The 14660-nt window shown below is 37.9% G+C and overlaps 1 protein-coding gene across 7 annotated transcripts in view; it reads left to right on the top strand.

The window, feature by feature from the left end:
- CNOT4 (CCR4-NOT transcription complex subunit 4) overlaps window positions 1–14660 on the top strand; it is a 91968-nt gene that overhangs the window by 71142 nt on the left and 6166 nt on the right. For 4 of the 7 annotated variants that reach the window (XM_020811725.3, XM_020811724.3, XM_020811726.3 and 1 more), the window contains one exon: window positions 14370–14582. The exons of the other annotated variants lie outside the window; for them this stretch is intronic. In XM_020811725.3, the coding sequence (XP_020667384.1) occupies window positions 14370–14582 (213 nt within the window). The remainder of the gene's footprint in view (window positions 1–14369; window positions 14583–14660) is intronic. 7 annotated transcript variants of the gene reach the window in all.

A 14660-nucleotide genomic window follows, 5' to 3' on the forward strand; every position in this document is an offset into this window, starting at 1 on the left:
TTAAACCCAGTCTTTACTGAATTAACCAACATGTATCACCTGTATATAATTTTTCAAGGTGCAAATGTAACATGAGATTCAGCTGCAACAAGAAAACTAGGCATATTGGGAGATATGAATTAAGAATGTGAGTGGGAACAGATTGGTGGCGACTCATTTTAGTGGTTAGCATTGTATTTGAAAGGTGGCCAGAGTGGAAGAGTGGACAGAGTGGTATTCAATATATATTTTGCACATCCCTTTATTTCATAGTATTAGGTGAGATGCAGAATTGAAAGCCAGTTTTAGAGCCTTATATTCTTTAATTCCATGAAATGAGATTTCAGAGATTGCAGTAGCTCTCATAGGACCATTGCCTTAATTTCTAGTGCAAGCAGAGTGATGCTCAAGATTTAGCAATATTTTAACATAATTGGAACAAAAAATCCCAGATGTTCAGGATGATTTCAGAAAAGGAAAGCAATGAGGAATCATTATACAAACACATATTGGCTATTTGAGCAAATAAAAGAATTTCAGAAGAAAATGAGCCTCTGCTTTAAAGATGCGAGGAAAATCTTTGATTGAATTGTTCTAAAAGAAGGGGTATGCCTATAACATGATTGTCCTGATGTGTAATCTATAATCTGGACAAGCGGGAGCTGGGACAGAATATGAAGAAACATCATGATTTCAACAACCAAAGTGTCAGAGAGGTATTTTATCTTCATATCTGTTCAGTTTGTAAGTAGTGAAAAATTGGTGAAAGAAACATGATTAATTTAGCTGATTATGAGGTTATTAATTTGAAAGACAGGCTTGATTTATCATGTTTTTAATGGAATAATGTATAATTCTGCTTAGTTTTATGAAATTGCAATTGTATGCATTTATTTTATATTGTTCTGGTCTTGCTGGCCATAATAAAGTTATCCTATCCATGATTAATTTAAGATAAGAAGATGATACCATGGTACTGGCAGATAGCAGGAATTACTTGAAATAACTGATGATGAAAGTTAAGGAAGAAAGTGGGAAATATAACTACAGTTGAACATTAAGTAAACAAAGCGGCTGCAGTTTGCAATGTTTACAATAAGAAAACTGAAATAGTTAAAGGATTTTCTGTTCCTTGTTTCAGTCATCAATCCAAATGGGCTGCAGCCAAGAAATCAGAAAAAGACTTGAAAGAGCAGCTATGAAAGAACTGTGAAAATATGTCAATTGTAATGATGTGTCACTGGAGACCGAGGCAAAGATTATCCACATCCTTGTTTTCTCACTTATTATGTATAAATGTGAAAACTAGATAGTGAAGAAAGCCAACAGGAAAAATTGTGATTTGTTTGAAGTACTGTATGGTGCTGGAGCAGACCTTTACAGATACTGTGGACAGCCAGAAAGACAAACAAATGGGTGCTAGATCAAATCAAGCTTTGACTCTCTCTAGAAGCGAAAATAAATGAAACTGAGGCTCCCATACTTTGGACAAAAAGGCAAGAAAAAACATGGAAAAAACCAGTGGTACTGGGAAAAGTTGAAGGCAACAGGAAAAGAGGAAGACTAAATAAGGAAGACAAAATGAGAGGTGGATTGACTCGATAAAGGAAGCCACAGCCTTTAGTCTATACAGCCTGAGCCTGGGCTGTTAATGACTGACCTTTTGGAGGTCACTCATTCATGGGGCTACCATAAGTCAAAAGCAGCTCAATAGCCAATGACAACAAATGATACGAACAGCTTCCATCAATGGATTTTGAATACGTTTGTGTAAGTAGCAGTCCACTGTGGGACAGTAGTCAAGTTTGCTCATCTCCAGTCACCTTAAAATTGTGGATCGAGATTTCCATTTTATATACACAAATAAATCATGAATCTTCCTGATTGCTGGTAGCAAGCTAACAATGGAACAATTTGATCTTTCTCCCATTTTATATATTGGTACAGTAATTCCTTGCTGCTAACTTACAGTGGGTTTTCACTATTTATAATAGTAAAAAATGTTGCAATCTACTACTCAGTATTTACCTTAATAAGCCTAGGAGATCTGCTGACAGATTCTGGAGCCTTAAAACAGCAATCTGGAAATGAAATCGTAAATTCTTAGTCTTACAGGATACTACTTTGAGGATTCGATGAAGTGGAAAAGAAACATTCTTTGGGTTCGTTAAGCTCACTGAGAAAATACATCATTTATTGCACGCTATTTTCTAAAAACATTTTTGAGCATCTTATAATATTAAAGCATACATATATTAAAACCAAGTGATTGTTTGAATGTGTTTGGAAATTCCTGTGAAACCCCTGTGTAAATTGTGTGTATGGGTCTGTAAATTAAAAGTTTAGCAGCTCTAGAAATAGTAATATTAATACTGAAAGATAGAAAAAATTTAAAGTCTTGGCATGAATTCCAGAAAAAACTCAGTTTAAAGCCCTCTAGGATGCTGGGAGCATAGAAACATTTGGAGCACTAAATATCTAGGCTGCCTTCTCCAGTTCTGCCATCTGATTGCTCTTTACCTGGAGATTAAACTTTTATATAGCAAAGTGTTGTACTCCCCCCTCCTTTATGTCTATAACGGTGGTTTCCAACCTTCAGTAACCCAGGTGTTATTGGTCTAAAATTCACCAAACCCCAGTCAGCATAGCTACTAGTGAAGACTTCCAGGAACTGGATAAATTGTACTCAGTAGGGAAAGGAATGGAAGAAGGAGACCACAATCCCATAGTCAGTTTCTGATCTGTAATATTAAGTAGTCAGGCATTGCACTGATTGCACTGGCCATAAGTCTGATCCAGAATGTTATACAGTGGTGCCTCGCATAGCGACGTTAATCCGTGCAGCAAAAATAGCTGCTAAGCGATTTCATCGCTATGCGATTTTAAAAAGCCCATAGAAACACATTAAAACCTGTTTAATGGGTTCCTATGGGCAAAAAACTGACCTTAAAGCGAAGATCCTCCATACGGCGGCCATTTTCGCTGCCTCTTAAGCGAGGAATCCGTCCCTAAACACAGCAGGCGGCCATTTTTTTTACCCGACGGCCATTTTGGAACCACGGATCAGCTGTTAAAAAATCATCGCTTTGCGATGATTGGTAAGCAAAACAGGGACCCGATCATCGCAAAGCGAAAAAAACCCATTTAAAACATTGCAATGCAATAGCTTTTGCGATCGCAAAATCTTCGTCGCTATGCGGTTTCGTCACTAAACGGAGCGCCCATTAAGTGAGGCACCACTGTATTAAAAAGGAGACTAGTACATTTTAAAATATTACTTTTGTTGAAATTCTGCTTGAACTCCTTACCATAGGTAATGGAAATGCTTAAGGAATAACAACTTACAGCAAAAGTAACTTATTCTGTTGCAGTATGCCTTTTCTCCTATGCGTTGCAAAATGTTAGCCATTTTAAATTAAGTCTACCCACCCGGAGCAGACTTTGTCTAAAAGGGTAGGATGGAAATCTAATAAAATAAATAAATAAATAAATAATTGTTATTACTGATTTTATTTTATCTGTTATTGCTATTGTTATGTGGCATCGAAACATCTTCAACTCATGGCAGCCCAACATGACCTCCAAAATGTCCTGTCTTTAACAGCCTTCAATAAGAGCTGCTCAGCTCTTGCCACTCAAAAGTTGTGGCTTGCTTTATTGAGTCAATCCATTTCATACCTGGTCAGGGAATACTTGCAAATGACAGAAAATTGGTTAGAATAGTTAATATTCTACAGGAACACAATTCAAAAAGATCTTGATAGGCTTGAGCATTGGGCTGAAAACAAAAGAATGGAATTTACCAGGGATAAGTACAAAGTTCTACACCTGTGGGGGGTGGAAACCTAATCCACAGCTACAAGATGGGAGATACTTGGCTTAGTAATACTACAAGTGAGAAGAATCTTGGAATTGTTGTAGATCACAAGCTGATATGAGCCAACAGTGCAATTTGGCTTTAAAAAGCCGATGTTGTTTTAGGCTGCATTAACAGAAATCCCATGAAATATTAGTTTCCCTTTATCTGGCATTGTTTGGACACTGCACTTTAAGAAGGATGCTGACAAACTTGAACAATTTCAGAAGGGGGCAACAAAGATGATCAGTGGACTGGAAACCAAGCCCTATGAGGAAAGACTGAAAGAACTGTCTTGTTTCGTTTTCAGAAAAGAAGACAGAGGCGAGATATGATAACACTTTTCAGATACTTCAGAGTTAGTCATACAGAGGAGGGGCAGGATCATTCTTGATCATCCCAGAGTGTAGGGCACATAACAATGGGCTTAAGTGACAGGAAGCCAGTTTTCACTTCAGTATCAGGAAAAACTTCCTGACTGTTAGAGCAGTACAACAGTGGAACTAATTACCTCAAGAAATAATGAGTGCTCCAGTGCTGGAGGTATTCAAGAGGAAGTTAGATAGTTATTGCATTAAAAGAACCATTAAATGAGGTGTTTTGAAAAAGACTTTCAATTGATGTAAAAATGTATATTAACATTGGAGTCAGCCAGATCTGATGTCAGAGCCTAGGCAGAATTGGACAGTGGAATGGTGTTCCTTCAGTTACCCAAGTCCTGAGTTGTTTAAATCTTTGCATTTTAGTATTGTAACCTTCATTTGGCTCCGATGATTAATCAGTTGCAGGTGTAAAGTTCTTTGGACTCTCTAAGCAAGGTGGGGAAAAGGACTTTCCCCCCCTCACCCCCAAAAAAGATGGAATGTGTGAAGATACTATTGAGGCTTTCAAAGACTTTGTAAGCAGAGTGGGAAAGATGAACTCTGACTCCTGGAACAGATGTTTCACACCTCTTCATCCTATACTGGCACTTCAAAGTGTCTTTGAATTCAATAGGAGCCTTTAAATAGTCTCCTATCCTATCTAAAGTTCTTTCACAACTGTTGATCCTAAACAAAGGGCATGCCCTCGAGTAATGTTAAATGTACTTATAGTTGGGGACCCTGGTTATTGTTATTTTTGCTTCTTTAGATCCTGCTGAGTTCAAAGGAGTATTACAAGTCATTAGAGGGGATACCCATATACACAGTATAGTGAATGGAGAAACCACTTGAATGACTCTCTCTGAGATGGAGAAGGGGAGAAGGGTATAAGTCCAGCTCAGCTCCAGGAAAGGAAGGAATGCATTCATGCAATGGTTTCCTGCAACTCACAAGTAAACCTTTTGTGATCCTGGGCTTACCTCCCTCTTTGGCTAAGTTGTTTAGGACTGTTTCACATGATGTAATCTGTATTCACCTTTCAAATTATTTTTGGAACTGATTTTTAAAAATGATTTTGGAACATTTTTAGATTTTGGAGCACTTACAAACTGTGCATCGGGTGTGTACACTGTGCAGTCCTAGCCAAAGCAGGTACTGATTTTATTTTCTGCATCCAAGCGCCACCTGCTTACAGCAACTGTTTTGTCAGTATTCTGGTTCAGTCTAAACCCCATCTAAACCATCACTAACGATAATTATTCTAATCCAGTAACCATAGTCATGTGAGTAACAATCTTTTCAGCTTATGAATCTTACAACATGTTGACAAAAGTTTACTGAGAGCTAGTTGGTGCATTTTAACATAAACAAGAAAGCTATTGATACAAGTGCTTGGTTGGTACAAGTAGCATAATGTTGGAGTGAATTTCTTAAGACTATAGACCTTTTTGCCCTTCATTAGGCAAATGTAGCTCTCTTAAATCCTGAAAGCGGAGACACTCTTTGGAGGTTCAGCATTACATTGTTCAGGTGTATTTTGGTCATTTAAGTGCAGGTGAGGAAGTAAATTACTTTGGCATATTTGAGTATTCAGCCCGGTATCACCACAGAGTGTGATTAGATGATAGAGGGCCTCTACAATTGATGATACCTGCCTGTACCTGAGCTTGGGTACCAACTTTAAGAATCCATTCTAACGTGAGTTTCTGTCTGTGTGAGCTGGCTTGACTCAGAATAAATTCACACGAACAATGGATTTTCATCTCCCTCTAGTGGTGAAAAATGAGAGAATTTTGATATACAGTAATGGATATGAGCGAGGTATTGTAGCTTACAACTAAAAAGTAGAGATTCTGTGCTGGTTCCAGTGACTGAAAATTCCCTTAGTAGGATTTGAGTAGGGATCTTGCTCTTGAGAAGGATTCCTTTTTAATAGCATACTGGGTGATTTTTTAAAAACATTTGTTTAGGTAGTGAATAGTTTTTCACTGTTAATTTCTGTAGAACCCACACATGAAGAACTTGGCTCAATTTAGTCTTTGGTTGTGTAATGAGAAATATTTTCTCTCTCCTCCTTGTAGACACTGTGATGTGTGAGAGAAATTTGAGTGCTGTTCAAGCATCAGTATTCAGATGATATGCTCACACTGCCTGATAACTTTGGCTATGTTCAGATAGAAATGGACTGCTATTGCATCTTTTAGTGGTGAAGTTTAGAATCTCCATTGAATGTGCACAGGTCGCACAGAGAGAATAACAGGCTTTCAGAATCAGATTATTTTTCTTCTTATGTTTGTATCTTAGAAACACAATTTTGATACTAAATCTTAGCCTTTTAAATTTAACAAATGTCAGATTATTTATAGAAATCATCATGAAGGAGCCCTTGGTAATTTAGAATATGAATGCCTTTTTTTTTTTTTTAAGAAAAAGGAGCCAGATGCATTTAGTAGCTGGGCATCTTTGACACTTTGGGATTCAGTGGTCCTTGCAGTCTTGTGAGTCATCATCTGTTTTCTTTTAAATTGATTTGACAGGTGCCTGTTCTCCAGCCATACTAATAATGAGATTGAGGTGGAATGAATTCTTTCATCCAGCTGTTAGATATTTCCAGTGTTTATCAATACATAGTGGCTTCATTTTCCTTTCCTTCCTAGTGTATTTATGTTTATTTCCTATTGTGGAAATAAATATTTAAAAAAATCCTGTAACATAGTGACCAGAATCCTATTAATGTTCACATAAGGTTTGAAACTTGTTGTAACTAAAAGATGAGATGGTCATGTGCTTCATCCTATACCTGATTGTGCAACAGAGATGCACTCTGGCACTTTATCAGTTATTTCGATAACAGAAGAGTTCTGGCAACTGCAACCAATAACCAGCTTCCCATAAAATTTTTAATGTTGCCTGCTGCATTCTCTTTTACGGATTCTTATAGAAAAGGGTTTTTTTTTTTTCCAAGTGCAAAGCTGACAAAGCAGTATCGTACCATATAGTTTGTAGAGCACGGATGTCACAAATGTCATCCATTTCATGCATGCATTTGAACAGGATTTCGTCGCAGCAGTTTGCTACTTTGCTGCCTACGAAAGAAGGGCTGTCCTAAGTACCTCTTGTTTTGTGTTTGCTGTGTGTTGGCTCATACACTGTAGAAAGGACGCTATTCTGTCTAGTAAAAACAGAATTAAAAAGCATTATTTTCATCTCATCGAAATTTGAATAACAACATTCCCCCACCACCAGCTTTGTTTGTCTTGGAAGTTAGAGACAAAGAACCCTGCTAAGATTAGTGTTAGCGTTAGGGAACAGTAGTTATTTAACAGTAAAGATTGAGTTGACATAGAATTAACATAAAATAATATTTAGATGACAAAGCAGTTAAAGAATGAACTAATTACAAAAGTTTGCATAATCACATAGCATTACTGTGTATGCTTTTTTTTCTGAGATACTGAATTACAGTAAAGAATAAAAGTGGTTGTATTTTTACCAGAGTGTGCAAGCTCAGGAACAAATTCATGTTCCTAACCATCTCTAAAGGCCACGTGGAACCTGTAAATGGTGGTTGGGGCTATGTGGGGAGCCCATTAAGTGCCCTGATATACTTTTCAATACAGTATTTATTATATTTTTGAAGGAGGGGGGAGCCTTGAGAGGAACCCTTCTCATCCCCAATGCAGAAGCCACTGCTCTTAAACTCGCCCTTTGCAAACAAACAAACAAACAAAAAAGGTGGTTCATGCTTTTTCTTGACGGTCACCGAAGTGCTCCTGGGGGCCCCATACAGACCACACTTTGCTTAGTTCTGGTTTATACAGTACATCCCTTCTTCCTAACATTGACTGGGAATTGCTTAGTAATATAAACAGATGAGAAAATTTCAAGGCCAGCCTTTCATCTGAAACTTCAGGTGTCTTTAATCCCACTAAAATAAATGCGCTTTACTCCTTGTGGTGTTTTTTTTTTTTCTTTTTTTCTTTTTTTTTTTGGGTAAGGAAATTGCAGGGAGAGTTTGGAAGATGAAGTTTTGAAGTGTTTGACAGATACAACTTTGCAGCAGTCTTATCTGCTTATTACAGTAGTACTGCTGTTAATTCATGGTGTGATAATCAGATGGATCCATATTGCAAGTTTTTGTCATAGCATTTTGTCATAGGATGTGCCCATTTAAAGTATTTGCTCCAGTCATCTGTTATGGTGCAAATGTGTCCAGGTTGTTGGTCACTGCAGAGACTTCATAGCCTTCCCTCCTACACTCCCAGTGCAATTTTCCTACTTGCTATGCCATCCCAGGAAATGAGAACTGGGATTGAGTTGGCCTTCCCCAGTGCTCAAAACAGCAAGGACTGCGAGAGATACAGCTGGTTTGCTGCTGCTTTTGTTCACTTCTTGTTTTGAGTGATGTAGCAAAATGGACAGGATCTGAATGGACAGGTGGGCAGATTTTGTGAATTTTTGGACCAGTTTTCTGCCACAGGGACCTCACAGACTAGGAAAAAATGCTGAAAGATTTAGCGAAAGGATGAAACTAGAAATGTCTGGAAGCCCAAAAAAGGGTATTTTTGATGTTAAACAGTGCAGGTGGGGAGCTGGCAGCCTATTTAAAGGGGGAGTCACGGCTCCTGAAGACTTCCAGTGCTGGCAGATTTCCTTTTTTTGTCACCCACCCCTTTTGTCAAGTTAATATTCTACTCACATCTGCATTCTATTATAGATGCAGCGATAAGACATCCAGTTACATGGTGTACAGTAGATATAAAAATTTAACACACCCCTATTAAAATGTCAAGTGTCTGTGATGTAAAAATTGAGACAAAGATAAATAGTTTCAGAACTTTTTCCACCTTTAATGAGACCTATGAATTGTAGAACTCAGTTGAACAACAAACTGAAATCTTTTAGGTGGAGGGAAGTAAAAATAAAAAACTGAAATAGTATGGTTGCATCTGTGTGCACACCCTTAAACTAATACTTTGTTGAAGCATCTTTTGATTTTATTACAGCACTCAGTCTTTTTGGGTATAAATCTATCAGTATGGCACATCTTGACTTGGCAATATTTGCCCATTCTTCCTTGCAAAAAACACTCCAAATCTGTCAGATTGCAAGGGCATCTCCTGTGCACAGCCCTCTTCAGATCACCCCACAAATATTCAATTGGATTCAAGTCTGGGCTCTGCTGGGCCATTCCAAAAGGTTAATCTTCTTCTGGTTAAGCCATTCCTTTGTTGATTTGGATGTATGCTTTGGGTCATTGTCATGCTGAAAGATGAAGTTCCTCCTCATGTTCAGCTTTCTAGCAGAAGCCTGAAAGTTTTGTGCCAATATTGACTAGTATTTGGAACTGTTCATAATTCCCTCTACCTTGACTAAGGTCCCTGTCCCAGTTGAAGAAAAACAGCCCCAAAGCGTGATGCTGCCACCACTTTGATTCACTGTGGGTGTGGTGTTCTTTTGTTGATGTGCAGTGTTGTTTTTGTACCAAACATTTCTTTTGGAATTAGGGCCGAAAAGTTCAACCTTGGTTTCATCAGACCATAACACTTTTTTCCACATGCTTTTGGGAGACTTCAGATGTGTTGTTGCAAAATTTAGCCGGGCTTGGATGATTTTCTTCATAAGAAAAGGCTTCCGCCTTTCCACTCTACCCCATAGCCCAGACATATGAAGAATACGGGAGAATACATGTATCACGCAGCCAGTACTTGCAGATATTCCTGCAGCTCCTTTAATGTTGCTGTAGGCCTCTTGGCAGACTCACTGACCAATTTTCCTCTAGTCTTTTCATCAATTTTGCAGGACGTCCCATTCTTGGTAATGCCACTGTTGTGCCATATTTTCTCCCCCTGATGATGACTGTCTTCACTGTGTTCCATGGTATATCTAATGCCTTGGAAATTATTTTGTACCCTTCTCCTGACTGATACCTTTTTAACAATGAGATCCCTCTGATGCTTTGAAAGCTCTCTGTGGACCATGGCTTTTGCTGTAGGATGTGACTAAGAAAATGTCAAGAAAGACCTACTAGCACACCTGATCTTTATTTGGGATTCCTCAGAGGTACTTTAAATGATGGCAGGTGTGTACTGCCTCCTACTTGACATGAGTCCGAATGTGATTGCTTACTGCTGAACACAGTTACATCCCCAGTTATAAGAGGGTGTGTGCACAGATGCAACCATATTATTTCAGTTTTTTATTTTTACTTCCCTCTACTGTACATAAAAGATTTCAGTTTGTTGTTCAACTGAGTTGTACAGTTCATAGATTTCATTAAAGGAGGAAAAAGTTCTGAAATGATTTATCTTTGTCTCGTTTTTTTTTTTACATCACAGACACTTGACATTTTAACGGGTGTGTAAAGTTTTTATATCCACTGTATGTGTTCAAGTTAGTCAGTTCAAGAGTTTGTCACAAGGTTGGGTCCTTAAGAATCAGGGTTAAGTGTAATGTATATGTCTGAGTAATAAAAATCTAGCAGTGTAGTACTTTGAATGTTGAATTCTGTGTCCTATATTATTTATGTCTGTTTTGCTTTTTGTATTGCAGTATTGCAATACCAATCATCTAAAAATCTAATCGTAGACAGGTGAAGGAAAGTTCGAATGAAGCCCCATACCCTAACCACTAGAAATCCTTAGCTAGATCCTCTGGCTTCTGAGCTTTCAGAATGCACTTCCCATTGTACATTTTACCCTGTCTTTGAAGTCTGAAAAAAATGTTGAGATTCTTAGGAACCTAATTAGTGTTCATGCAACCACATTCTTGAACAGCTTTGTTAAGATCTAGAATTCATTCTATTGCCAGCATGATAGTTAACTGTATTTTAGAAGTCAGCAGAGGAAAAAAAACAAAGGGAATTCATCAGCTAGAATGGGATGGGTAAGTGAAGGAAGACAAGATATTATCGCCCCTTCCTTATTCAGATAGCCAGAATTAACAAAACTAGTGCTGTATCTTCACAGGATATTTGGTGGGTGCACAGTACATGCCTCAAGGGCCAGGAGATGGCTTCTTTAGCATTTTCAACTATATAAGAGCCTCTTTATCTTTAAAAGTGTGGAAAAGCTGTACTGTTGGTTGGCCTTAAAAGAATGCCTACTATAGAATATTAGTTTGAACTAGGCATTCTTGAACATCAGTGGCAGTGTGCTAGGAGGCAGGCAACATTCTTTGTCATGGCAGGTCTACATCTTTTTCCCTCTCTAGGATTTGCACTCTTTGCCTTTCAGTGCTTGATAGCCTACTGGCCAGTGACCTTGCACGTCTTTAATGGAACTTGTGTTTGAGTGTATATCATCCACATTTAAATAAATACTAGTTGCATCAGTTATAGATCAGCAGTCATTACACTGGCATTACTTTTAATCCTTTTTTCCAGTTGATTAAACTCCAAACTTTGTACTTTTTGTTGTGGACAGCCTTGGGGCTTTTTTGCACCATTTTTAAAAAGAATAGTAGTGGTTGAAATCCTGCTGCATAGTATAGCAAGTTGCAGTGAGAGAGGCATATTTGAATCAATGGAACTTATGAGGGACTTGGCTTCACCAAATCCTTGCTAATTTAGAGGCCTACTCCAGTGCAACTTACTGTGCCAAGCAAAAGGATTGAAAAATAGTACGTATCACATAAATATTGTTAACATACTGTTGTAATGATTGGATGCACTTAACTCCGGCTACACTTGGTTCTGTGTATTTCTCCTTTCTTTGTTCACACCTTTTCAGATCATTTTACACTAGCTCTGGAAAATTAAGTCTTTTTTGGTGTAGCAGGCAGGGCTTAGGTGTATTAATAGTGACATTGACCCTTAATATTTTCACATAGTGAAATCTCTCACTTCATACTTGAAGACCTTTAGTCCATTATGGGAACGCATTTGATCTGGAAATGGTGCAATTTTTTTTTTTAAAAGTACAAGACTCTCTAAGTCCACTTATTCTAGAAAGAGTTGCCAATGGAAATTTTTATACTCTGCATCTCATATCTATTTGCCCTTTTGTTTAACCACCCAGATGTATAATTTTAAAATAGCTGTGGTCTTTTGTTTCTTATGCAATAACATATAAGATGGAGTGTGAACCATTTGGTTGCAGTTATCACAACAGACCTACTCAGATGGATAAAAATATATCTACTCAACATGTGGGGAGTGGGAGCATAGTAGCGCCTCTTGTCAAACCCAGTTCCGTTACTTTCTTGCATATGCATGATGAGAATGTGAACTGAAATCCATTATCCATTGGGGAGGGGGCTTTCCATGGCAGTTGAAACTGATTATTTCATGCAAGTTCTAACTTGCATGGAAAGCCCCCATTGGGAGTAGAGGCTCTCCACTTCAGACTCTGCATAGGAGGGTTTCTGCAGTGACAGTGAAGAGGTGGAGCTAGGATGCTTCCTGTTGAATTCTGCTGAGTATCCACACTTTGTAATGACTGCATAAAGTTAAAAGTGTAAACTGCATGGTGAAATAGCAACATTCCTCAATTTTTTAAAAAAAATCCTATTTAGTAGTTAAAACTAATCTGGGCAACTAGTAAATACTTCCATTTCCTTTCTTCTCTTAAAAATGATTTTAGGGCTGAGCAATGCATGAAAAAAGGGGCAATATCCCTTTGGGTAATGGATTCTAAGTGGAATAAAAAGTATTTGTGTGTTCAAGTTGTTGTGGGGTTTTGGGTTTGTTTCTTTTGGTAATATTATCCACACAACTTATTTATTTTGTTCAGTTCTTTGCAATGTCTCAAATGTTCATTGTTTAAAACTGGTTAATGTTAGGTATTAAAGAACTGTGTTGCTGGATCAGACTCTAGTCTATCTCAATCAAATGTAATTGCTTAAACATAGACCATACATTACAGCACTTACATAAATACATGAAATGAGACCAAAATCGAGGAGCGAAGAGCAACAGTACACATTTTCCTTAGATTCCTTATGGAAAATTATGCAAATAAAGCATGAATTAAAATAGGCACATTTCTCCTTGCAAAAATTCTCACATTTCTGCTATTTTGTAAGTAAAGTACATTTCAGTTCCTGCCACTAGCTCAGTTTTTAGAGACAACTGGGCATCCAGAAAAAATTACCAAAATTGAAAGCTGATATTCTTGTAACTAACAGGATAAGACCGACGTTTAGGATTCATGTAGCTTGAGCATTCTTTTGTCAATGGTATTGTGTGCCTCCGGAAGCTTAGAAGTGAGTATGAATGTGATGTCCCACCTGCTGATTGCCCCCAATTTCTAGTATTACTGCGTCTGAACATGGAGAGCCAACTAATTCTCACAGCTCTTGATAGGCCCATTCTCAGTAACGCTGTCTCATTCCTTTTAAATGCTGCCTAACCTAATGGCTGATGCCATATCTTCTACTGACAAATTCTTTTAAATCATGGGTTGGGAATAATGAAAGAATTCTTTGTTGGCAGGATTGAAACCAAGATACAAGAAAGTTCCTTATTGCCATCAATTTTTTAAAAACTCAGTATAAGAATAAACTCTTGTTACTGGTATCTTGTCAGATCTTTTTCTTAAAGTGCAATGGTTGAAGGTAATAGTCAAATAGCTGAGTGTGATTGCTTTAGGTTTGTGATCCATCCTTTTAGAGCACACTGCAATCCATCTGAAATGTTTGTGGAATTTCCTCTTTCTTCATATACACTATTTGATAAAACAGGTCCACCCCACTCAGTCAGTACCTACTGCCTTTCCCTCTACTAAGCTGCAAGTGATACATAAGGTTTTCACAATTTTCTAATCCAGTTTCTGCAACATGATCTTGAATCTTCTTCATTTGAGCAGGAAACTGTTAATTTCCTGCCCTTCCATAACTGGAGAAATTGTGGACAGGGAGAGCTTTCATATGAAAAATGTATGGATTTTTCAAGCTCATAAATGAAAAATCACTGTGTTCTAACCACTGAGATTTCTACCCTAATTAAAGGGGAGAAGATTTAGGTTTTTTTCTCCACAACATGCTTAAGAAATATTACATTCTCAACATTCAAGCTCCATCTTGATTTATCATCATTGTCCCATTCTCTTGATCAGTGTTAAATGCTTAGAGAGCCACCATCTTTCACTAAAAACGGCATCTGTTTCTAACTTCAGCTTTTTATTTTCTATCTTTCATTTTCTTTTTTCTTTTTTTGTTGATAAATCTCCCAGACAACAACAGTTCTGTAGAGAGTTTAAATATGAAGGAATGGCAGGACGGGCTAAGGGCACTTCTACCGAACATTAACATCAACTTTGGTGGACTGCCCAATGCTACTTCCCCCTCCAACGCCAACCACAGTGTACCAACGTCCAACACTGCCACCACCGACAGCCTGAATTGGGACAGCCCTGGCAGCTGGATGGACCCCGCAATCATCACAGGTAACAATTTCTCACTCATTCAGATCCACTGACAATTACAACATCCATAATTGGCACAAATTAATCAATACTTTTGAA

This window comes from Pogona vitticeps, chromosome 5 (genome assembly GCF_051106095.1).
Source record: "Pogona vitticeps strain Pit_001003342236 chromosome 5, PviZW2.1, whole genome shotgun sequence".
Lineage (NCBI taxonomy): Eukaryota > Metazoa > Chordata > Lepidosauria > Squamata > Agamidae > Pogona > Pogona vitticeps.